Genomic DNA, 26,706 nt, shown 5'->3' with positions numbered 1-26,706 from the left:
GTGTGCTAAAAGTACATAATGTGTCTCTGGAACCTTTCTTTTCCACTTTTAATGGAATCTCCCGTTGTAAAAAATCAGAAATGTTCTTTAGGGCAATTTTGGTCCACATCAGATGCAACGAGAGCTAAAATAATTTGGTATTTCCTCACAGGACGATCCGAGTGTGGCTGAAGAGAGACAGTGGTCAGTACTGGCCAAGTGTCTTCCACACAATGCCGTGTAAGTGTTTACCTTTGCTTTTACATTTTGATTAAATATAAGATATTGAATATTAGAGCTGACAGACAGAGAATGGAGCAGCAGCAGCCTGATAACAGTAAAAACAACTGAACATTAAAGGGCACATGACAAGTTTGGACATCTTATGTTTTTACCACCATCTTATTTTATGAAATAAGAATCACACTGATATCCAATAATAAAAGGATGCTTGGTTTTTCTGTAATCTTTATTTATTATTGTAAATTTTTACTTCTGCCTGCGTGCTGCTGCTGAAATCCCAGCAGCCTGACTGTGACATCAGCGGAGCAACTCAGCTTGCAAACGATACGTCCGAAGTGAAGCACATGGAAATGTAATTTCTGGAGACGTACACTTTGACTCGCAGCCATTGGCTCCACTTAAATAAGGAAACTCCATTCGAGGAAGTTTTACAATGCGCTGCTACATAGCATTAAGGCATCTTTTAGAGCAGGGGTTCTCAACTGGTCTCACCCTGGGACCCACATTTTGCCACGGTAATTAAATCATGACCCACTTTTTTTTAGAATTCAACCAAATTCAGTTTTTTAAAAATAGCTGTTGAAAAACACGTATGCAATCTTTTTTAAAACATAGTCTTATATATTTTCATGTGCAACACGCATTTCACAGCATGCCTGTCAAAAGAAACGTTTCTTTCAAAATAAAAGACAAGTCCAACATGAGAGACATTAAGTAGGCTATTTTTTTTTTTTTGGACCAGCTGTCCTCGACCCACCCAGTATAGGTCCGTGACCCACTTTTGGGTCCCGACCCACCAGTTGAGAATCGCTGTTTTAGAGCAGTGGTTCTCAACCTTTTCAGCCCGCAACCCCCAAAATAAAGGTGCCAGAGACTGTGGACTCCCAATGTACCTGAAGGTGTTTGAACAGTCAGATGAAGACAGGGCCATCTATAAGGGCTAAAAAAGGGGAAAGCTTTTTGGGGCCCATTCATAAAGTCAGTAAAATGATGGTTCATTGTTCTATGATTCTGTGATAGCCATTTATTTATTTATCTGAATAATATCCACTTGTATACAGGAAGTTTATTATTATTTGGGCCATAATATATAGTAATCTTAAAGATGTAAATCCTTGTTGTAATCAGAAATAAAATGAGTTAAAAGTGACCAAGAATGGTGGAAAAGGTGGTGAAATTGGATTTTAAAAACTACAAAAATGAGAGTAAATGTGAAAAAGGTTCAAAGTGTCAATATTGGCTTAAAAGTGGCAGAAAAAATAGGAACAATTAGTTTAAACTGACAAATAATGGGCATGACAAATCGTGAATGTGGTAAAATTGGCAAAGATATGCATGAAATATGGTGAAAAGAGGTTAAAAGTGACAATATAGGGTCAACATATGTGACCTTAGGGGGGAAAAGTGGTGGAAAGAGTTTATAAGTGCCGAAAATGTTATGGAAGTGTGCAGAAAATGCAATTTGATGGAGAAGTGGTAAAAATGGGAGTAATATAGCAAAAATGCATTAAAAGGAGCACAAATATGGCAAGAAAAAGGGATGAAAATGAGTGAAAATATGGCAAGTTTTGTGTAATTGCGGAAAAAAGGGTAAAAATAAGCAAAAAGAGTTTAAAATGTTCAAAAAATATTCCTGGTTTCTTGAAGGCATCTAGCGACCCTTTCTTAGTGTTTGTGATCACAGGGTTGAGAACCTCTGTTTTTGAGTAGTTCATGTAATGATGATAATGATGATGCTACCTATTTTCCTAGGTGTCGTCGAGTGTGGGCTTTCAATGCTGCAGTGAAACTGGGAAAACCTTGCAGGATCCTCTCAGTTGCATCGCAAACCATATATGGTTATTCTCCAAAAAGCAACATTAAAATGCTAAATTTAACGTTAAAATGGACATAATAATTTAAAATACTTTGTTGACACTATTTAGGCTGTGTTTTTTGAATTTAGCATCAGCAAGAAAAAAGGTGCACTTAAATATCACAAATATGTAAAGCTTATTCTGTTCTGTTATTTAAAAAAAAAGTAATTCATTTGTAACTCATAACTGACCAAGATTTAAAACTACTCATTATTGTTCCTGCTTGTCTTTTGATTTCTAGCGACCTGCTCATGTATGTCCTTTAACCCAGAGACCAGAAGGCTGTCAGTGGGGATGGACACTGGTAGTATCTGTGTAAGTCAAACTACTTTAAGCTTCCCCTTTTAACACAGACCCATAGCCTTTTTCGTGCCTTGTCTCCAGTGAACTTAGGACTTTTAGGGGTGTTGTAATCACATTTGTCCATATTTGAAACATTATTTTTAATCCAAGGAAATATTATTGTCATGGCGTATAGCATAAGGTCTGTAGGTTTATTTTTTTTGTTTCTTTTTATAGCCATTTTATGTTCTGTGTTAGTTTCTGTGTTTTTCGGGTGTGTTTTGTTTCTGATCATGTTTTATTGTAGTTCCTGGTTTGTTTTTGTAGTTACTCTGTGTTTCTCCCACTCTTGTTTTCAGACGGTCTTCTTGTGTTTAGCACCCCCTGTTCTACAGATTTCCATCTTGTCTACACTCAAGGGAAAGTTATCCAATTTACCTTCCCTGCACAGTGCACTTAAGGAGTGCTTGTACACTGAGGCCCATATTTTGATGACCTAAAGCATTTTGATCACAGCGCCTGATTTCTCAGATTAGCCCTTTGCTCCCCATGTTGTTAGGCATGTACCTAAAAATTAGGCATCGTGTAGAGATTTTGTAGCGCAGTTCAGTTGGAGGACAGCACGGCACACCATGTGCAATACGATATCGGATTAGTAAATGGACTTTGCTTCATGGAGGAAGGTGTTTTATATCACTGACAGGGTCCGGTACAGAATGCAGACACAGGCTAACGTTCACCTGGCGCACGGTGTTCACAGCCAGTGCCACAGGACGGACATGCACTTTGTGAGATGGCTGAATGAGCTTTAGCTGTGTGTTGAACACAGCCAGGCCCAGTTCCTTTCCATTTTTCTTCTCAGGCACATTTACTTACTTTTCATGACTATTGTTTACTAAGCATTATTGCCTCTTCATTATGTACATTTGGGTCCCCCACTTCTCCTTGCATGCATCCCTAACAGATTGTTGTAAAATTCACAGGATCTTGTACAACATTACAGGGCTGCTTAATATGCTGCAACCACATTTTGATCTGATGATCCATGCACTGGTATAAACTTTGATATGGAGATGAAAGCAATGAATAAAATCATTAAGTTGTAATGACTTTATTGGATGATTTTGTAAAATGTCTTTTTTTTTTTTAGGAGTTTATTCTGTTTGAAGATTATAACAAGATGATTCCAGCACGCACCTACCAGGGTAAGTGTGTGTGTTTTATGTGTGCAACTTGGTCAGCACCTATAACAAAAATATTAATAATAATTCAAAGTAACTGAACTATTGCTACTATCTAGGTCGAGGATGAGATTACGCCCCCTTTGTAATTACTGACGATGTATATATCATTCTGTTTAAATCCAAACCCAACAAAAAAGGTTCCATTATTTTTTTTAATTCCTAGGAGATAAACATATTTGTATCCTCCATTCTGGCTGACATAAACTCCTACAAATGTAGTAATAATTCAACTTTAATTTAAGACACAGTTTGAGGACCTCTTGCATACGACGTGAAATGTCCATTTATCAAGCTATGAAAATTAGGACCATTGACAGATGAAATGAGTCATCACCTGAAAAAAACCCTGAAAGACTAGGTAGGGGCATCATTGCAAAATGAGATATAATGAGAAGCTCCCAGTCTTGAAAAGGTTAATATCCATCAAAACGTGTTCAAATAAAGGAAAAGCTGGAAAAGGAAAAAGGGTTGTGTGTTGTCCAAATTTAACTGACACACTCAGGGAAGACTTGTCTTATTATTTCCTTTAATGAAAATAATTAATTTACTGGCCTCTAAGGTTTTAGATTTATATATTTAGAAAGGGAAAAATACACATTAAGGTACATTAATATGTAAATGTACAAAATCTATAATCAGCAAGAGCTAATTTCCATGTTCAGTCTCCAGGCTGACCAATACAACCATACAATAAAACAACAAATGAATGAGCAGTAATAGATTTAAAAATGGAAAACAAAATGCATCCACTGATTCCAGAGCATAAGTAAACCACCACAACATAATAGCAATGCTGAAGTGAATCCCTCTGTCAAAAGTATACAGAGAAATTTCACAATTCTGAAATCATTGCACACATTCATTGCACAATCATTGCACTCTGACAACTAAGTTCTTGGTAAAACAATATCTTAGTGTGCTTTAGGTTTGGAAAACCTTTTGTGACACCGGATTTCCACTGGATGCATAACTGTTTGGAAACTGCTCCCCTGCGTAACTGCAGCACAATCTGCAGTCTGGCAATCCCCACCGCCTCAGTCTGTGCTGCGTATCTGCTGCAGCACGACTCAGGAAATCCCACTAATTCACGCGTAATGGTGCGATATAGCGAGTTGTGATCAATACAAAGAGAACCTCAAAGCCATACAAACAGTTAATTGTGTCCTTCGAGAGGAGCAGAAGGAAATAGACTTAGCCCTGCCCTGTAAATCTTTCACTTTTGTAGAGATTATTGTGATTCAACCATGGATAATTGCAATATTAATATGTGAAATACAAACCACTGCCGCACTGTCCAGGCTGTACCTCTGCCCAGTGCCTAAAGAAAGCTGGAGATAGGCACCTGTAGACTCCGGCCACCCTGAGATGGAGCAAGCGGGTCGGTAGCTCAGTCAGTAGGGACATGGGTTGGGACCCGGAGGGTTGCCGGCGTAAGTCCCGGCATGGACCAAAAAACGGAAGTTGTTCTGGTAGCTGGAGAGGTGCCAGGCCACTTGTCGAGCACTGCCGAGGTGCTCTTGAGCAAGGCACCGAACCCCAACACTGCTCTGGTTCGCTCACTTCATTGTGACACGTTGAACTGCTGTCAGTTGTATGCACTGAATACAACTTTTTAATAATAACAGGTGACTTTAATATTCATGTAGACAATAATATGGACAATACTGCCAAATAACTATATGCTTTAATGGACATTTTTGGTCTTATACAACATGTAACTGGTCCAACACACACTCAAGGTCACATTTTGGATCTGATTATCTCTCAAGGTGTTGATATCTCTGCTGTTGATGTAAGATACTTAGCTCTATATGATCATTTCTGTGTCTTTTTTTTTTACTTTGAAACTGTAACATCTGTTCCCCCTACTTCTGTGCGTTTAAAGAAAAGGTACATAAATGACAACACGTGCACAGTTTATGGAAGCCATAGCAATGACGCCAACCTTGAGTGCTGAGACAGTTGATAATCTTTTGGATGAGTTTAATACAAAAGTCTGTAATGTCAGATGTGGTGGCTCCAATCAAAACTAGAAGAAATCCAAACACACAGAAAACACTTTGGAGGAGGACTGAGATAATGCAAAATTTGAAAGCTGACTGTAGAAGAGCTGAGCGTAAATGGAGATCAACAAAACTCCAAATTAATCTAGGACTGTACAAAATAAGTCTGTATAAATTCAATGATGACTTGTTCAAAGCGAGGCAGCAATACTTTTCTGAAATTATTGCTAAAAATGTCAACAACTCTCGCACATTGTTTTCTGTAATTGAAAAGCTCACAACCCCCCCAGATCAGCGAGCCCCTGAATTACTGTCAACTGGAAAATGCAATGAATTTGCTGTATATTTCAATGAAAAAATACAACCAATAAGGTCAAACATCAGGACAACCACTGAGGGATGAATCAACTAAAATGTTAGAGTTTATTACAGTGAACCCAAAAACAATAGAGGAAACTGTTCAGCAACTGAATCCATCAAAGTATTGCCTTGACACAATACCCTCAAACTTCTTTAAAACTGTTGTAAAGTCAATTGTCACTGATTTGTGTCAGATAATTAACTGCTCATTCCAGTCAGGCACTGTACCAAAATCACTGAAAATAGCTGCTGTGAAACCTCTGTTAAAAAAGAAAACACTGAATGTCTCTATACTGGCTAATTATAGATCAATCAGCAACCTTCCATTCATAGTCAAGATCATTGAGAAGGTGGTCTTCAACCAACTAAGTCAACTCTTAACATTCAACAAAATATTTGATACATTTCAGTCAGGCTTTCATTCTCATCACAACATAGAAACAGCTCTCATCAAAGTGATCAATTACATAAGGTTGAACACTGATTCAGGAAAAGTATCTGAGAAAAAAGAACCAAAAAAAAAACAACTAAGTATTATTTACTTTGTACGTTTTAAGTGAGCTACTTTTTACCTTTACTTGAGTAGATTTTTACACCAGTAACTTTACTTTTACTTTAAGTAAAATGTAATCAAAGTACTTTTACTTAAGTAGATTTTTTTGGTATGATGTTCTTTCTCTGAAATGCGGTGTTACTTTTGTTACTGTTGTGGCGGTTTTGAATGGAATGAGACAAAGTCAAGTTGTAGGTGTCCTGTGTCTTTGAGTTAAAGGGTTTTAGAGGCAGACCGGCCTGGGATTCAGAAGTTTCCATGTGTGTGTGTTCCAATGGATCTGTAGTTGTTCTGTGCTCTCAGGGTTTTGTATGCTGCTGATGCTAATATTTGGTTGTGAGACAAAGCAATTGTATATTTTGTTTTGACGAAGGAACAATGAAACATCTTTCTTAATTTTTCGTTTTTAAAAGCTACCTGGTCTGACATTCATGACTGGCTATACATTAAAACTGCTATCCGGAGTTTCTGAGAAATGTCTCGATGTCCCGCCCCTAACAGCCTCACTGCCTCCCCCAATCTACAATAAACCACGCCTCTAGTTTTCTTCACGCGCATTGCGGAACATAACAAGGTCTATGGGTAAGGTAAGAGCCTAAATCATATTTACCTGTTTGCTGTTGTGACGCGCTGCCTTGTTTCCGTGCACAGATCCGCATTCACTTTGATTGACAGTCTCAAAAACACAAAGTCGAAGCCTATTGGCTGGGCGCACACGGCGATTGTTTCCTTTTGTATTGAGGGTCTATTGGACGAAGGAGGGACTTATATACATCAATGTATATATTGACCTCCGACAGTGGACGATAGTAAAGACTAGTTAGGTATTTTTTTCGCATTTCAAAAGAATCACACAAACATAGATTTCTCAGAAACGACGGATATCAGCTTTAAAGTACACTATACCTCATTTGGATGAATTTATGAAAATGATATCAACTTCAGTCTCATAATATACAATACACACCATGACTTCATTTTCAACAATATAATTATACTCAGTTATAATGCCAAGTATTCCAAAGTTAAAACTCATTTCACTGCATTTCACAATTCATTTCAACACCTTACAAATCCCTTAACACTAGAAGTCCCACAGAGGGGTCAAATGAACTTTTTACCTATAAAACCCAGAGAGGGGTCATTCGACCCAAAGGATTTGAGCTAACGCCTGTCCTCAGCTGCTTTTGTTATGTCAATGAGGCAGTAAGTGTCGCACCACAGGAGGGGCCCTGCATCCTGGGTTCAGGAAGAATTTCAGTTAATATATAGTTATATACAGTTGCATTGATATTTTAACTCTTTTTGGGTTTTTTTACATGTGTTAATGGACTATGTAAGAAATATATATTTAAAATTCTCATAAGGTGGAGGCTTTAACCCTCTATGACACAGCAACCTTTTTTCCTGATTTTGTAATTTTTTGTATAACATCTACAATTTTTCTGGTTACTTTTTTTATTTTTAAATGCCAACTTTCCAACACAAGCTTCATTCAAAAACAACACAAAAATTATTTATTTTTAATGACTGTGTGGTGGAAGCAGTCAGCTATTTATTCCCCACAGCACAAAAGGCTGCATGAAAATAGGCTGTTCCTATAGGTATGGAAATTATCCCAGCTCCTCCCTACCCCACCCCAACCTGTGAACATACTCTGAACACATTCTGAACATGCTATGATTTCATCAAAGTTCATAAATTCTGATGCACATCAGTGTCTTGACCAGGTTGTGAAGGGATTGTGATAATAAAAAAAATATATATATAATTTTACACTATGGCCCTTATTATACAGTTTATTGTTGAGAGGCACACCCAGGTTCTTGAAGTGCTCAGTAACAATGTCCTTACTGGATTTGTCTCAGGCCCCATTTACACTACACATTAAATCTGATGTTTTTTTGCCCTCAAGTGACTCTGTTTCTTTCAATGTTTGTAGTCTGTGTTTGTTCTCCCCCAGCATCAAGCAGAATGAGTTAATAAACGGGGCATTGTGACTTTAGCTTCCAGGGCACTTCCCCCTAACATTCCAGACTTTCATTGTTAGAGTCAGGCTCTCCCCCCTGCTGATTTCTCAGGTGATTCATTTACAAATGAATAGATGCAAATTGTAGCCATCAGAGTCGTCAGTTTGGTCCTAGAGTTCATTTGACCCTGCTCTGGGACTTCTGGGGGGATATAGAAATCCCTGGGACTTCTAGTGTTAATAATCCCTTAATTAATAAAAAAATAAAATAAAATAACACAACCATTTTAACACTAAAACCATTAAATCAAATCTATACCGTTATTTATTTTTTGTTTCTTTCCTCTGTATGGTTTGTATTTTTGTACCTTGTCTGTATATACTGAATACAGTATTTGTTCAATAAAATTAAAAGTTCCTTAACTGATTTGGGCTTTGAAAACAGCACTTTGCAAAGAATCACGGGACAAACCTCAGCTCATTTATTTTCCAAAATGGCATTTATTTGTTTTTGCAAATTAATTCTTAGCTTCTTTTTATGCACTTTTGTTTTCTTTCTTTGGAATGTTTGGATGAGGCCCAGCTCTATCTGCATTTATATGTCTCTGCAGCCCATCAGGGCAGAGTGAGCGTGGTGCTCTTCGTGCTGGAGATGGAGTGGCTCTTGAGCACTGGCCAGGACAAAAACCTCACCTGGCATTGCTCAGAGAGTGGCCAGCAGCTGGGGACGTATCGCACCATGGCCTTCGTTTCAGGACTTCAGTATCCTTTGAGCTCATTTATCTGTCAGATAGCAGGCTGTGCGGAGATTTTAAGGTACCTGACGAGCCATCTTTTGGCCTTAACCCTCTCTGGTGCGTCCAATCCACATGACTGCTTTACAATGACATGTTGCTGTTTTACCACTTTTTAAATTATTCAAATGGGCCAAGTGAAACCAAAATTATGATGAATAATACCACAATTCTTTTTTTGCAAAATCTGTTAGAATGTGTATCGGGCCTTTGTAAGATGACATTAGTGTCTTCCAGGCTTATTAACACAGGAGAGAACTACACTATGGGGCAGATTCACTAAAGGGATAGGGGTATTAAAACGTGTGCAAACGTCACTCCGCATGCTAATAAGGTGTTCAAACCCTAGTGAATCAGGACTGCTCGTGTTCAGTGCATTACAATGTTGACACAAAACACAGTGGGAAAAAATGCTCAAGTTGACCTTTCTAGTATAAGAAAATAATTCAAATAAAACAATACTTAATATTAGTAGCCACTGAAAGAAAATGCAGAGTAAAGTGTGTGTGTGTGAGGGAGAGTAACAGCAGAGGCTGCACGTGTGGAGTCTGGTGATGCTGCGGTGCAGAGAGAATGCTTTAAAACACTGCTCCAATGAGCTCCTGTGTCTGTCTCTTCATGTTTTGACCGTCAAACTCGTGTCGTGTTTGAGCATCAGGCCAGAATCAGCTGACCAGCTGCGTAATTTAAGCAGCGATGGCAAAATGTTCACAAAATGTGTGTATGACAGAGCGAAGTTACAGTAACTGACGGAGCACACTCATTAAATTAGGGGGAAAAATATCATTAGGTTTTAAAGTTTATCAAAACATCTTTATTTGATTATTTTGTTTTCTACATTATTCAATGTGTGTGCAGCAAACAGAGAAGTCGGTCCCTTTTTCATTTGGGTTACAGGAAACCAAAAAAAAAAAAAAAAAGAATTTCAAAATAAAGGTCGAAATTTGTTTTCTGTTTCCTTTTCTTGTTTTACCGTAATTGTTTAAAGGGGCCTTTTCATGCTGAATCCACTTTTTTAGCCCTTAAATGCATTTTGTTGTATATTTAAAGTGCTTAGAAGTACAGAAAAAGTCAAATTACTCTCTTCAGGTTCTCCGTAGATATCTTTATATTCTGTTTTGCTCATATTTTTCAATCTGTTTCGATTTTTCTATTCTCTATTACGTTTTTTGAACTATTATATCACAGTATTTGCAGCGGAACTGCCAAATTAGTACATCAACTCCAGGTCCAACACTTCGAGCAATCCGCCATTTTTATTTCTCGCTTTTATTTTGTAGTCCAAGCTCAAGGATGACGAAGTTACGAGAGGATAAGTCAAAATGTTCGGTTGTTGGATGTAGTAACCCACACGCTTCTTGACACCGTCTCCCAGCATCAGAACCTTTTCGAAGTGCCTGGTTGAGTTTTATTTTTCAGGGAAATGTACCCACATCTGTGGGTAAAGTCATTTTTGTGTGCACGAAGCATTTCAAGGATGACTGCTTCTGCAACCTCCGCCAGTATAAAGAAGGATTTGCCGAAAGACTTTGTCTGATTGAGGGGTCAATTCCTTCTATCTTTGGAGACGACGAACAGAGCACTTCGGTAAGCTGTAAATAACGCTGTTACGGTGGAAAAAAGGAAGGTTACCTCGTTTTGGCTGTATGACACCCTCTGCGTTGGCAAGTGATGACGACCAGACTGAAGAGTTGGTGAATTAATAAAAAAATGATTTTATTCTAAACTAAATAAAAGAATACAAACTGGAAACAAAAATGGTGACCACCTGGCCAGGCGATTCAAAGACAGAGTGAGAGACACAATATTAAAACCACGTATATCTCCCCTTAGTCCCCCCCCCTCCCTCCTCCCCCCCCCGAGAGATAGGGATAGAGACAGGGGGAGGAGGGAGGGCAGTGGATGAAAAGAGAGACAGTTTTCTCCTTTGAGTCAAAACAGTCTGTTCCCCGTTATCTGATTGCCATGGAAACGGAGGTGTGTGCGTTTTATGGGTTTGTGTGTGTGAATGGATGTGTATGGGGAGTGCATGTGACTATGTGAGTGTGTGTAGCTGTCCTTGGGGTTGTTTTGAGAACCTTGGACAAGGCGTTCTGACCCGGAGTGGAAAGCAGAGTTGAAGACATGAAAAATCACACAATGGAAAGTTACACTTTAAGGATTAAAATATATGAGTAAATATATTATAAAGCATAACTAATAATTTCTCCCCAACAATCCACTCTTTTTGGACAAAGTCCAACACAAAAAAGCGAAATTAATTAGTAAGTTGTTTAACTTTAGCCAAGCACAGCCCAAAACACATAAAACATTAATCAAAATTAGTGTAATTTTAGCGCAACCTCATGGTCCGTAGGACAAATGATATTGACACCGTTATAACACTATGAATATAAGCATTATTTTTTTCAGGGGACACAGGCATCCCCAAAGTTGGAGCAAGAAAAAGGAGGAAAAGTCAAAGAACCCCATAAACACATAATGAATATTACGTGAGACAAGGCCATCACAATAAAATCAAATACCCTTAGCAACTAAAATCATTGGCAATCACGGCAATGAATATGGACTATATATATCACTAATAGCAAAAATACACATGGAAAAAAACAATGTCAGTCAGCATAGCATAGCACAACAAATAAAACAACATGTGTAGGTGGCATCACTGAGCAGAGTCATCATCAGAATCAGCAAAAACATGCATCATAAGCACCTCAGGCTGGATCTCCATCTCTGGAACGGTTATGCGGACGTGCCGGCTTGGGAAAGCGCTCTGCACTAAACCCTCTACCATACGACGCAAGATCGGAATACCGCAACAGAGAAGAAGAAGAACTGACACCAGTGTAATAGCGATCTTAACCAAGAGAGGGCGCCAGCCTGCAAGTAGAGTGGAAAACCAATCCGGTCCGGCCAAGCTATCTTTATTCATGGCATCGCGTAGCCTGGAAATGTTTTTGACTGCCTCTGCTATGATCTGACCGTCTGCCGTGTTATCTGGGATAAAGCTGCAACAAGATGCACCTACCATTGCGCAAACGCCTCCTTTGGCCGCGGTCTGTAGGTCTAGAACCATTCTATTTTGCAGGACCATTAAACGTATATTCGTGACCTCCCCCGAGAGGCCAGTAAGGGCCAAAAATGATGCGTTAACGAAGGACTTAAACCTGTAGTCTAAGGTTTCGACGCGCAGCAGTGTTTTGCCCACACCCGCCCAGGGAAACAGCGAAAGACCTTCTGGCCTGTCGTCCACATTTTATGTTCGGGGGGAACGTCCGTGCCCCAGATTGCGTCGTGTGGATCAAAACCCAAAGGAGTGTGTGATTCGCGTTTACGTCGTGACGAAAGGGGAATAGTTGAGACTACGTATGTGTGATCAGTCACATGCACGGGTGTACACACCCCATCCCAGTTGGGGGAAAGGTGTGTATACAGTCTGTAACCGCATAGCCAAAACCCTTTTGCTAAATTGAACGTGCCATTAGTCCCGGGTGTATGAACGTGGGCACAGGTGTGCGAATTATGTGCGGTGTCGCATTCAGGACCCATGGTGTAATTGCAATTGTGACCGGGAATCTGGCCTAGTTTGTGAGTTCCGTTTCTGGCGAAACAGAAGGGAAAAAGTGTGGTTCGCGTGTAATCTACATACATAGCGGAAGATGTATCATCGCGCAGTATAGTCAGTTTTTTTACTGGCTGTTTAGAACAACGGTTGGGGTCCCCCATGCCGAAGTTAGAGTAAGACAAATAACAAAAGGAGTCGGAAGCATCCATTGGTATCGCGGTTAAGCGGGGATGTGTTGATGACACAGGCATGTAAGAGCAAACATAACAGTTGGATAGGCCCCTACTTTTAGCTTTATAGTGCGCGTATCGGTACCAGGTGTTTGTGAAAAACGGATGAGTAACATTGGTCGCAGCTAAAGTGTCGTGCAGGACGATATCGTTTATCCAGCGTCTATTTCTGCTTGCATTAGTCACCCTGTAAAAAGAAGCATTCACATTAGGAACAACACTTGCATTCATTGGTTCAAGTCCAGTGTCCTCGATTGTCCCCCTGGAGGCCAGGAGCCAGAGGAGTACTGGAATTGCGGACAGGACCATCGCGCCAATCAATGACCAGAACACGAGTGACATGAAACGACAGAATAGTGGCATAATTCCAGCCTGCTCCTGGGGCATAAACAGAGGGGCTCGTGACCTCTTCAATCACAGCGAGAAAATGCTTGTGATCTCCCACGATGTCCTCAAGGTTGGATTTCAAAGGTTTCAACAGACCATATGCCCTGTTAGAAAGGTTAGCTTGTAACCCCCCAGGGTCTTTTCTTTCTGCCTTTCGTTGCAACTTTCAAGGCAAACAAAGGCTCCTCAAAACACTGCTCCTAATCCAGAAAAGAGGAAACGCTCCTTACTGCGGTTCCACGATCAGTGGTGATGTTGGTACTTCCTCCGTTGGACCAGTCGCCTCAAGATCAGGGTCGACTGGTGTTGGCACCTTCCTGCAGTGTGATGCGTGAATCCACGTGGCTCGCTCTGCGACCTTCACAGCCGTGTGTGTCGTCAGTTGAACCTGAAAAGGGCCGATCCACCTTCGGTCGGTCCACCTTTTTCGTCTCGCGTTGTGCACGATCACAAAGTCACCTGGAAGGATGTCATGGAGGTTCTCGGTGGTAGTCAGTGGGAGGGCCGCTCGTACTCTGGACCTGTTGAAAGTAAGAATCGTAGAGAGTTGTGCACAGTATTTTATCAAACTGTCGTCCTGGAGCGCTGTCTCAGCCCAGGACGAAACAGAGGGGGATAGACCCACATTGGATGGGCGTCCAAAAAGGATTTCAAAGGGTGAAAGTTTAGAATTTGGATGAACCTGTTGTCTCATCTGAAGGAGGACAAGCGGTAAAGCTTTGATCCAGTTCAGCCCTGTCTGGTCCATGCACTTGTTCAACCTGTTTTTCAGAGTACCGTTAGCTCTTTCTACGGCCCCAGCGGACTCAGGGTGATAGCTGCAGTGTTTTCTAAGATCCATGTCAACTCTGTTATCACTTGGCTGGCAAAATGTGTGCCGTTATCAGAAGAGATTTTGTATGGAATGCCCCACCTAGGAATGATGTCAGTTAGCAGTGCTTTGGCTACTGCTGTGGCTGTCTGGTGTTTGGTTGGAAAGGCCTCTACCCATTTAGAGAACATGTCTATGATGACCAGACAGTGCTTCTTTCCCTCACATGGTGTTAGCTCAACAAAATCCATCTGCAAGTGATGACAGGGCATGGATGGCTGAGGGTGGGCTGTCTGGCTAGTCAAAGGTTTCTTTCTGCCTGGGTTGTTTTTAGCACAGATCATACATTTCTGACAAAACTCAGCTGCAAAGGAAGAAAATCCCTTTGTGTACCACACTGTCTGAACAGCTAATATCATACCACCCTTTGACACATGGGCTTGACCGTGTGTCAATTTAGCATAAGCAGGGAAAAGAGCAGTCGGTAGGCAAGGTTTTGAATCGGGGCCGTACCAAACCCCACTCACCTGGTGACAGTCTGAGGCCTGCCATTTGCGGCGGTCGGCTGGAGTGACAAAGGCGGAGAGTTCAGACAGAGAGGCGACCGGTTGAGGAGTGGAGAGAAAGGAAGAAGAGGGAGGAACACATGTGCGGGCCGCAGACTTGGCCGCCGCGTCAGCGCGTGCATTACCACGAGAGACGTTGTCAGTAGCAGAGGAGTGAGCTGCACATTTGCAAACAGCAACAGAGGAAGGTAGCTGAATAGCATCGAGAAGAGCAGACACAAGGGTAGAGTGAAGGATAGGAGAGCCATCAGATTTGAGAAACCCATGCTGTTTCCAGAGCGCCCCAAAGTCATGCACTACCCCAAAAGCATAGCGAGAGTCAGTGTAGATTGTAGCGGACTTACCGGAGGCCCAGCGGCACGCCTCGGTGAGGGCACAGAGTTCGGAGGCCTGGGCGGAGTAGTGAGAAGGGAGCGAGGAAGAGGAAACAGTGGCTGAGTCAGAAACAACAGCAAAGCCCACCTTGTTAGTCCCGGTGTCAGGGTCTCGGGATGCAGAGCCATCCACGTAGAAAATGAAGTCTGAGTTAGTGAGAGGGACAGAGGAGAGGTCAGGGCGAGGAACCAGGACCTGAGAGAGAGCAGCAATGCAAGAGTGAGGTTCTCCATCCTCCGGGAGAGGTAGGAGAGTAGCAGGGTTCAAAGTAGAACAACGGCGGACATGCACATCAGGAAGACCCAACAGGGTAGTGTGGTACTTGAGCCAGCGGGCCGCTGAGACGTGTGAGGTCTGCATGTCTCTCAGAATGGAGGTGACACAGTGAGGCACATGGAGATGCAGGGGAGCATAGCCAGTGATTTCACGAACTGAGGACACAGCAGCCTCACAAGCCGCGACTGAGCGCAGACAGGGTGGAAAGGCTCTCGCAACTGGGTCAAGTTTCTTTGAGAAGTAGCCACAAGGTTTCAGCTTGTCCCCGTGCAGCTGGCACAGAACGGAGGTCATGCAACCACCCTTTTCATCCACAAACAGTGTGAAAGGGCGTTGGAGATCAGGGATGCCCAGCGTAGGGGATGTCTGGAGAACCGTTTTTAAGCCCTCAAAAGCACGGAGGGCTTCAGGGGTCCAGACAAGGGCCTTAGGGGGTGAGTTTTTCTCCACTGCCCTCAAATGACATTCGTAGCTGGAAAAGTCAGGAATGAAGTTTCTGCAGAATGAGCACATGCCCAAAAAGGACAACATTTGCTTTTTGGTTGCAGGTTTTGGGAGCGCGACAATGGAAGCCACTCTTTTGCTGGACAAGGTTTTCCCGTCACGTGAAATGGAGTGACCAATGAATTGGACGGCCTCCTGGACAAACTGAAGTTTGGAAAGTGTAGCCTTGTGGCCATGTTCATGAAGGTGAAGCAGCAGAGATATAGTGTCATGTTCACACTGTTCCTTGGAGGGAGCTGCAAGGAGTATGTCATCAACATACTGAAGCAGGGAAGAGCCCTGCGAGAGGACAAGGGAACAGAGGCTCTGCTCAAGGGCAGAACAGTAAATGTGAGGACTGCACGTGAGACCTTGTGGCAGTCTGGTCCACGTGTACTGGTGTCCCTTGAACATGAAGGCAAACCAGAACTGTGAGTCCGGGTGTACTGGGATACTGAAGAATGCGTTGGCCAGGTCCACAACCGAAAAGTACTTCGCTGATGGTGGAATCAGCGAAAGAATGGTGTGGGGACTTGGGACAAGGGGAGCAGGAGGGATGATGGCTGAGTTAACAGCCTGTAGGTCCTGCACAAACCTCCACTCGGTCGGTTGGCCTTCTGGGCGAATCTTCATCGCCGGAAAAATGGGGGTCAGAACTGGGGAGTCGGCACATGGCACAATCACCTTTTCTTTTAAGAGAGAGTCGAAGACCGGTTGGATACCATCTAAGGCATCACGTCGAAGGGGATACTGTTTCCTGTGGGGCCTGTAGGAGGACTTAGGTGTGATCACCACAGGAGCACAGTCTCTGATGAGGCCAACGTCATACTTGTGCTTGGCCCACAGGCCAGATGGCACTGAAGACAGCAGGGGTGAGATGTCTCCTGTTTGCGGTGCTGTCAGCGAGGTCAGTCGATAGCCCGTGGACAGGCTGATGGCAAAAACCGAACGGAGGCAGTCAATGATCAGTGGGGGAACCTTAACCCGATAGGCATTCGCGGCCGGTGAATACCACGTCAAAAGGGTTGGAGTTTGTTGCCAGTCAGTGGTCAGATGACAGCGCAGAACAAAAGGGCCCAAGTCCTTCCACTGAAGGTTAGGAATTTTTGCCACCGTGATGTGAGGAAAAGAGTTGGGTACGTCAAACAGAGGTAGTTGGTCTTCCGTTAGCTGTACAGCAACAGCAGCGTGTCGAGAGTCAAAGTAGAGAAAGTCGGCGGTTAAGGTGTCATTTATACAGGTGTCCCCGTAAAAGGTCTCAGCAAAGGGATGGTCTGGGTGTTGTGAGACGTGTACTGTGCAGTGGCTGTACTCAGGTTTCTTAAATGTGAGGTGCTTAGGCACATGTTGTGCGGCCCAAAATTTAAGCGTGCACGCATCATCAAAACTAACCCACCAGTTGTAAACAAAAAGTGTGCCAGCAGACTCTTCTACAGAGTCTGACAGTCTGAGGAACATTTGTGCTGAGGTTAAAGGTCGTGAGATCTCGATGCCGGCATCGGTGCAGGTGAGAACTGCTTTAAGTTTAAGAAGCAGGTCTCTGCCCAGTAGGTTCACTGGGCAGTCGTTTGAAACCACAAATTGATGGGAGAAGTGTGTGTTCCCTGCTGGCCAAATACAATAAGCAAGTGTGGACACGGGTTCGCGAGAAGTAGCACCATTAGCACAAATCGAATAAACGAAAGATGGGATGAGCTGTAGACGGCAGCGTTCGGAAAGTTTAATCACCGAGTTTGTAGCGCCAGTGTCGATCAAAAACTGAAGCGGAGTACCGTTAACAATGATTTTGGTTACCGGTAACCTTTCGTAGGCGTCGGCCTTCATGAACAGACACGATGTCGGCCCATCAAGGGAGGCCTCCGAGTCAAAAAACAACCTTTCATGCAACAAATCTCTTTGGGGGGCTTTTTGAGCTTGCACCTCTTCAGCTAGGTCTGGAAAAAGCCTAAATAACTCATCATCAGTGTGAAAATCCGGGTGTTGCAACGCGTGTCTCTTTGTGTTAATCAGTTCTATAGAATGTGTGTCTGGGGCTAAAATGGATGATGTGTCCGGTGCATTGTTAGTCGGAGGAGTAAGCGTTGTATCCTTCGGTTGGACGCTCACGGCTTCTCCCAAACCCGCGTCCGCCAGTCAATCTGCCTGTCGGTCGTTCTCTCTTGGAGGACGACCTCCACCTCTCCGTTTGGCAGGGTACCGCTTTTTGTTGTTGTGTTTGGGCATTTTCCGGGGTTGCCTTTGTGGACATGTGTCTGACCAGTGGTCCAGTGCGCCGCAGATGAAGCACTCATCTGTCCTTCTTTGGATCCCGCCACAGTCAGCATATCGTTGTGTATGTGGTCTTGGTGTTGTCGGAACAACGTGAGGGCAGGAAAGGCATTTGCCAGCATAAGTCCATCATTGCCTTGTTTTGCTTTGTTTTCAAGGTCCTCAGCATGTAAGGCGTATTTGAAAATGTCAGTCCAACGGTTCTTTTGCCATCCTCCAATCAATGTTGTTTCGACTGTGGAGCGGAGAGAGGGGCGGAGCCCCGATACGAGGAAGCTTTTAGCTAGGGCCTCGTAGGATGATTCATCTTGCGTGTTGTAGCCTTGTGGCGGCTTGACGTGGCCGCTGAAGGTGTCGACACAGGCTGTCAGCCTGCGGCTGTAGTCGTCAACCCGCTCAGTAGGTAACTGCGTGCAGGCCTGAATTTGGCTCATGTCCACGCGGACGCTGAAAGTCTGAGCGAGGAGTGCGGCGGTGGCTTGGACGTGTTTTTCCCACTCTCCATTGGGGTTCCAGCCCAGAACCGTCTGACGTAGCCCAGCATTTTGGGGTGCTTCGATGAAGATCTGAATGTGGGCATATTCAGTTGAAGTCAGCAGAGTCTTGAGAAGTCTGTTTATTTCTGACCCAATTGGTCGCCAAACTTTACAGAATGCGATGAGAGCATCCCCAAATGGCCCTCCTCCATTTGAGATGGGTGGAAACTTATCCTTTGCTGCTGTAAGCATTTCAGGCAGCATGTGTCTGTAAACCAAAACACTGTCTGTGGCACCTGGATATTCGATCATTGGAAGGCGGAAGTTCTGGATTGGAGAGTCCAAATCAGAGGTGGAGTCCACCAGCGCCCGTGATCGTGTCAGCGGTCCACAGTGGCAACCGTGGTTGATGGTGGGTGTACTTTGCGTTGAAGAATTGGTTGTAGATTGCGGCTCTTGTGGAGGTTGAATATGTGGACATGCCTGTGGGGCCCAACGGGCCAAATGTCCTACGCCAGCGTCGTCGTCATGTAAGGTGGGTTTGTGTGATGGTGGCTGAACTTGAATTGTCGGCAAAGTGTATGAAATTGGAGGAAAAGCAGTAGATGAAGTCTCTATGGCCCCATTGTGTGTCATAATTTGGCCTGGGATTTCAGCTGTGGCCTGTGGGTAAATGTATGGTGGAGCTCTGGCTCCCTCTGCCGGATGACCAATAGCATTACACTGTGAATTTGGAATTTTCAAATTTTTACTTGTGTTACCCAATTCTGCCACCAGAGGGCGGCAGAGAGCCGTGGTAGAAACAGTAGGGGCAGGCGGTGACGTGGTGGAGGGTGGAGCCGTGACGTCCGGATACAATGAAGCAGGGGGTGTGGTTTGAGGAGATAAAAAAGGATTTTTGCTTGTGTGTGAAAATGCATCAGTGTTAATTTTCTCCTGTTTTGACATTATAACAGCTTCTTTTTTATCCCTTGCTGCCCTGTGTGCATTTTCTTTCTGCCAAATGTGTAAACAGCGTTCATGTGCCATCATTTCTTTCACATAATTGCTTTTAACCTTTGTTTTGCATAGAAGCTGTTGTTTATGTTCAGATAGCGCGTCTTTCAGCTGTGTGAGCTGGCGTTCGCTTAGGCTGCCTCGGGATGGAAAACCAAAGCATTCCACCCAAACCTGTAGCTTGTCACAGCAACTTTCACCATACTTTTTCTTCATCTGATCTATGAGGGGCGCGTTCCAGTCCACCTCAGCCCTCGCAGAGTTTACACTTAGATTATTGCCCATTGGTCCCGACAGTCAACTAGCTGCTGATCAGGCAGAAACAGCACGGCCGTGCACAATAACCAAATTCAACAACTCTCGACCTCCGGCTCTGTAGAATATAGGGCTGGGGAGAACTCTCTAAACCTCCGGCTAACGCTGGGGAGAACAACAATAACAACAACCCTCGACCTCCGGCTCTGTAGAATATAGGGCTGGGGAGAACTCTCTAAACCTCCGGCTAACGCTGGGGAGAACAACAATAACAAACTCTCAACTCTCGACCTCCGGCTCTGTAAAATATAGGGCTGGGGAGAACAACAATAAACACCAACGCAGACTGTCAGGACTTTACTGGACACCTCAACTTTAACTGGACCGGAGTGCCCCTAATCACGCACCACAGCAGAGGTGTCAAAATGAAACAGAAACAAAAAGAAGCATGAAGGCTTTGTAAACAAAAAACCAGCCTCTCACCTTTGTTTTAGCCGAATTGTTTGAGGTCCACCGTGGTCCGTTTTTGTCCCGTGCCAACCGTGAGACGGTCCAATGCGAGCCTCCACGGAGGTATCCTGCACATTAAATACTGGCTTAGGATTATTGATGCGTCCGTCACCGTCGCGACAGGGTCGCGGACCGCGCACACGGCCGGGCAGGGTTCCCGCTCGTTGACGCCAATTGTTACGGTGGAAAAAAGGAAGGTTACCTCGTTTTGGCTGTATGACACCCTCTGCGTTGGCAAGTGATGACGACCAGACTGAAGAGTTGGTGAATTAATAAAAAATGATTTTATTCTAAACTAAATAAAAGAATACAAAGTGGAAACAAAAATGGTGACCACCTGGCCAGGCGATTCAAAGACAGAGTGAGAGACACAATATTAAAACCACGTATATCTCCCCTTAGTCCCCCCCCTCCCTCCTCCCCCCCCGAGAGATAGGGATAGAGACAGGGGGAGGAGGGAGGGCAGTGGATGAAAAGAGAGACAGTTTTCTCCTTTGAGTCAAAACAGTCTGTTCCCCGTTATCTGATTGCCATGGAAACGGAGGTGTGTGCGTTTTATGGGTTTGTGTGTGTGAATGGATGTGTATGGGGAGTGCATGTGACTATGTGAGTGTGTGTAGCTGTCCTTGGGGTTGTTTTGAGAACCTTGGACAAGGCGTTCTGACCCGGAGTGGAAAGCAGAGTTGAAGACATGAAAAATCACACAATGGAAAGTTACACTTTAAGGATTAAAATATATGAGTAAATATATTATAAAGCATAACTAATAATTTCTCCCCAACAACGCTAAAAAGTGTGATGTTAAGACTTCCCTGTCATTGTTTTGTCATAGCATTAGCAGTTGCACCGTCTTCATATGTTAGCGCTGTGTGCTCGTTTTAGATCCTTGATGATATGGCCTACGTGATTTAATTTAAGTCTAAAGTTTCCATTAGTCATTTCATTTTGCCGTTTTTGTCTTTGAAAAGACTGTATTAAAATGCATTTTGTGACGTTAGCTTGGCGCTAGCGTTAGCTCGGTGCTTGTGTTAGCTCACTTGTTAGGGTTCTGCAGGTTCATCATCTTCATTTTCATCTCGCTCCGCCGGGTCCGACTCTGGCTCGAACATGTAAGGCTGGATGGACAAGTCTTCCGTTGTTGACATTTTGTAAATAACCTCTGAATAAAAAGTGTATGCGCCGCTACATAGCCGTATCTCTTCTATCAAACTACAAAAATGGCAGAGCAGGGTGGAGTTGAACCGAGTGTCACCTGAAGAGGGGGCGGGGTATGGAGTGTCTCATTTGCATTTAAAGAGACCGCACCAAAACGAGTTGTTCTCAGAAGCACATCAGAAAAGGGGTAGAAAAGGGGCCTGTGGAGCTATAATAATGAGGAATTCAGACCCAAGCATTGCTGTTCCGCTTTATATAGACCACAACTGTATGATTTATATGTAAAAAGGAAGGATTTAAAACCATGATATGTCCCCTTTAAGACATGAATAAAGACTGTCACATGACCAAGAAGTTAAAGTAAAAGCATCAAACTAAAAGCCCAAGGAAGGAAGCTAGATAGATAGATAGATAGATAAATAATTAGATGATAGATAAACAGATAATTAGATGATAGATAAATAAGATTATTAGATAGATAGCTAGGTAGGTAGGTAGGTAGTTATAGGTAGGTAGGTAGGTAGATATAGAAATAAATAATTAAATAAATAAATAAATAGATAGAGAGAGAGATAAGTGTTATATATGTACATATAACACTTATAAGGTTACAGAGTGCAAAGAGAAAAAATATAGGCAGAGTAAAAATTGTTCCATAAAATACACATAAAAATACATTGGTAGAATTCATAAAAATGAATCAATAAATACATTAAGTTAAAAACAGGCCTTCTTATAGTATTAAGCAAAGATTTCAAATCTATGGCGAGATTGAGTTTCAGAGCTTAGGGGCTTTGAGGGATAAAGCTCAAGATAGATAGATAGATAGATACTATAGATAGACAGACAGGCAGACAGACATATACATACATACTTAAAAGTTATTTTATGTGAGAAAAGACATTTAAATATATGCTTGTGATGATTTCAGGTTATTTCTGGTTGCTGGAGTTACTCGTTTTACGCCAACGGAGGGAGTATCCCCTGAAGTGAGCGCTAATTGTGGTGATGTGTTTAAGTATTTAAGATATAGAATTTGTATCAATTCCAAATATTAACTGTAGGTAACCTCATAATAATTGAAATGAATACAAATGCTATATCATAAACACCAATATAATGTACGTATCAATGTGTGTAGTTTGCAATAATTCTTTATGATGTGAAAATGTACTGAAAGGCTTTTCTTTTCTTTTCTCTTGTTGATGTTGCTTTTTGTATATTTGTAATAGTAATTGCATATGGGGTAGGCACCTATAAGCTTTTCTGCTTCAGCCTACTCCTTTTGAGCTTTCATTTCTAATGATTTATCTTGTTTTTGGTAAAAAAAAATTATGAATGTTAATTGCTCAAATAAACTTTAGTTCCCCATTATTCACTGTCGAAGTTGTCACATGTACATGGTTGAAGTTTATCAAGAACATTCATCATGTAAATACGTTTACAGTTGAACCTAAAAATACAAAAATACATAAATCATTTCATATTGACATACAGTATATACAGTATATATATATATACTGTATATATATGTTATGTTAAGGTTTGTATGCTAAAGTTTGATGAAGAACTCAACCCTTAAATACAGCAGTTAAACTGAACATTAAGTTCCTCATCCCATGGAAATCCTTGCTTAAAACTTAACTCTATAAAAAGGCCTGTATTTTAATTTAATGTATTTATTTATTCATTTTTATATATGTGCAGTGCCCGTAGGAACTATGTCTTGCTATAGAAAGGTGGGAGGTTAAGTATGGATGGTTTACATGGGAGCTTTATTTCTTCTTTAATTCAGAATAAAAGTTAAATTATCTTTAAACTGACCTTATAAACACTTAATTCCTGATGCACATTTACTTCTGAATAAAACACACACACACACACGCGGATGGCACCCCGGGCTGCTGCGTTGCCTCCACCCGGGATAGGCTGCCTCCGGCTGACACTGTCCACCCTCTGCCCCTCTTCCCATAGAGTGATTGGCTCTAACCCGGCCAACTGAGCCACGCGACAAAGGCTCACTCCACAGTGATTATGTCATCAGTTCTAAAATGTCATAAAATTGTCGGCTCACGATGGACATTTTTATGAAATAATTTTTTAATGGTATCATTGCAGTCCAAACAAATCCAACATTGCGCACCTTTAATTCAAGAGCAGCTGTAGTGGAGATGATGATGATAGCTCAGGCTAGGCACTGGTTCTATGTTATGCACTAGGTTCACACCAGGGTGTCGGCCAGAACACCACTTAAGGCCACCGTTCGAAGTATAATGGAGAAAAGAGCCGAGAGAGGTTTCAGGCTTAACTTCTTCTTTACTTGATTTACGTGCGTGTGTGTGTGTGGTTTCTATAAAGACAGAATAACAAAATACAATTACAATAATAAAGAATAACAAACATAAATTGACTTCACCTATGTAAAGTAACAGGATCAACTTAATATAAAATATACTCACACAGATAAAGTAATTCAATTGTTAGTATCACATTTCTCCTCATTCACACCATTATGAACTAACATACAAAACACAGAAATCACAGTTACTTAAACATACCAATCTTATCAAGTTACTGCTAACCAACTTTATGTAACATTTCCAGTTTTATGAACCTCTTTAACTGCAGTAACTCACAGGCTGCTTTTATTGTGAAATACCCAGCATGTTACTACATCCTGTCACTGAATTCACTTAACTGACCAGCAGCCTAATTAGACACACTTAATTCACACTTACAACTTGGAACTACTGCTCAAACATAACCCATACTAACACTACGTTATAAGAGTACAAAGAAACATGCTCTCAATCAGACATAATACATGCAGAACGGATGCACCGAGCCAGGTACGCCCCCATGAACGCACCGCGCACACCGCGAGCACGCAGGCTCGTGCTTTCACTCACATTAACCAACCAAACTCACATGAACACAAGTAAACACTAACAATATGACAACTATACAAGAGGTGGGTACTCACGCTTTCATTTACGCACACGACTCCTAGTTAACTCGTCACTTTACCGCCGGAGCCCACTGATCAATTTGTCAACCACTTACTACGTAACACCCGTTCTCCGAGTCTCGTACTGGTCACGTGAGTAAGTCCACCTCTCGCGTTAACAGCGGTGAAAACATCTTCCGCACACAAAAATAAAGACCTCCACAACTGTACTTATTAACTTTGGAGCCTTTTCTACAGCAGCCATGTTGAAAGTCTCAGCTTTGTCTGAGCCTGATTCACAGAGATATTTGAGGAACACACACACACAGTGATTCCTTGCTTCATAGATAGATAGTACAGTGCCCGTTGGAAGTATGCATTCATGTGGGAGCAAAAGTAGAGATGTCAATTAGGGCCAAATGAGAATATGTTTGAAGGTTGGATGTACAAAGAGGTGTACATACTCTGTACTCTGTAGTGTTGTAAAGGGGTTTATTTGCGGGTGCAAAGTAAAATAGCTTGTGTGATTTCCCTGGTTTAATTTTATGGGACATGTGCATGATAAATGTGTTTGTTGTTTTTTTATACTCATTTTTATATTTTTTTTGTTTGATTTATTTTTCTGTCGTGTATGTTTTTGGAGTCATTATGTGTATTTTTGTATCTTTCTGTTGTCTTTTTGTGCATTATTTGTATAAATATTGTTTTTTGTTGCCATTGTAGTGATTGTGGAATAATTTTGTGTTTATTTTTTTGGTGTATTTTCATGCATTTCTGTTGTCATTTTAGTGTATTTTTTGTATAAATATTTAGTTTAGTGTATTTTGAGTCATTTTCATGTTTTTGTTGTTTTTTGGTGTATTTTTATGTAATTTATGTTTTTTGGAATCATTTTGTGTGTTTTTGGAGCCTTTTTGTATATTTTTGTGCATTTCTGTTGTTGTTTTGTGTACTTCCTGTAAAAATATTGTTGTTTTGTTTCACGTCATTTGTGCATTTTTTGTATAATTGTTTTTTGTTGCTTTAAGTAGTGTGATTCTGGAATCATTTTGTATCTTTTTTTGTGTATTTTTTTGTATAAATCTTTAGGTTTGTGTATTTGAGTCAATTTCATATTTTTGTTGTATTTTTCTGTAATGTATTTTTTTGGAGTCATGTGTATTTTTTTTTATGTGTGTTAATGTTTTTTGTGTGTTCCGTGAAATGTTTGAGACGCTGATAACCAAACTCCATAGTGATTGTAGCGCCAATCAGAAATGTAACAAAACTGCGCAAAACAAAATGTAAAGCTCCAAACTACATGAGTGAGTAAGTAAATTAAAGTATTATCTACTACTATTCTGCTGTCTTTTTAAAAAACAAAAATCATTGTTTACCTTCGAACCGAGTGGTCAGAGCTTAGCTTCCATGCACGGCATTACACAGAATCCGCAGTTTTCCAGATGGAGTATTGAACGGGTTTACAGCGCGTTATTGAACAACAGTTATATGGTTTAAACAATGGGAAATTAAGTGAGACTTAAGAGCTTTGCTTGTATATCAGTGCGAGCGCGGCTGCTCAGACGCTTTGCTGTGTGCGCAGCGATTGCTCGGGTGAGAAGCTGTGCAGTGAAATAGATATAGATGGTGTGCTAGCGCCCCCTCACATTCTGAGGTCAAAAGCTGCCGTCCAGAAGTGAAATAAAATTAAAACAAACATTTTGAAATGACCAAATTACTCCAAAATAACAGATACACACACTCAGGGTATTTGGAAGCCGTCGACTAAGTTTCAGGTCGAACTCGGGGAGATATTCGCTCCACACACACACACACATGCACACAGACTTTCCTTGCTTTTAGAGAGATGTTTTTTGATGTGCATTTTATGCAACAATTTTTACTCTTTCTATGTTTTAAATCTTGTTTTCTCTTTACACTCTGGAAAGCACTTTGTATCCTTATAAGTGCTATATATATATATATAAACTATCTGTCTATCTAATTATTTATTTCTATATCTATCTATCTAAGTATTTATCTAATTATCTTAAATATTTATCTATCATTTAATTATTTATCTATCTATCTATCCAGCATAAATGATTATGATTATTATCATTATTATAGAAATACAAAGT

At 41.7% G+C, this 26,706-nt stretch overlaps 1 protein-coding gene across 4 annotated transcripts in view; it reads left to right on the top strand.

Moving 5' to 3' along the window:
* wdfy2 (WD repeat and FYVE domain containing 2) overlaps window positions 1–26,706 on the top strand; it is a 74,871-nt gene that overhangs the window by 24,599 nt on the left and 23,566 nt on the right. For all 4 annotated transcript variants that reach the window (XR_003672691.1, XM_028436848.1, XM_028436846.1 and 1 more), the window contains exons 2-5: window positions 152–219; window positions 2,320–2,393; window positions 3,511–3,565; window positions 9,101–9,251. Coding sequence is in view for 3 of the 4 variants with exons in the window: in XM_028436848.1 (XP_028292649.1) it covers window positions 152–219; window positions 2,320–2,393; window positions 3,511–3,565; window positions 9,101–9,251 (348 nt within the window). In the remaining variant the exon portion in view is untranslated. The remainder of the gene's footprint in view (window positions 1–151; window positions 220–2,319; window positions 2,394–3,510; window positions 3,566–9,100; window positions 9,252–26,706) is intronic.

The sequence above is a fragment of the Gouania willdenowi genome, chromosome 21 (genome assembly GCF_900634775.1).
Source record: "Gouania willdenowi chromosome 21, fGouWil2.1, whole genome shotgun sequence".
Classification (NCBI taxonomy): domain Eukaryota; kingdom Metazoa; phylum Chordata; class Actinopteri; order Blenniiformes; family Gobiesocidae; genus Gouania; species Gouania willdenowi.
Note: the sequence above shows the minus strand (reverse complement) of the source record. Positions and strands in the feature narration are given on the sequence as shown.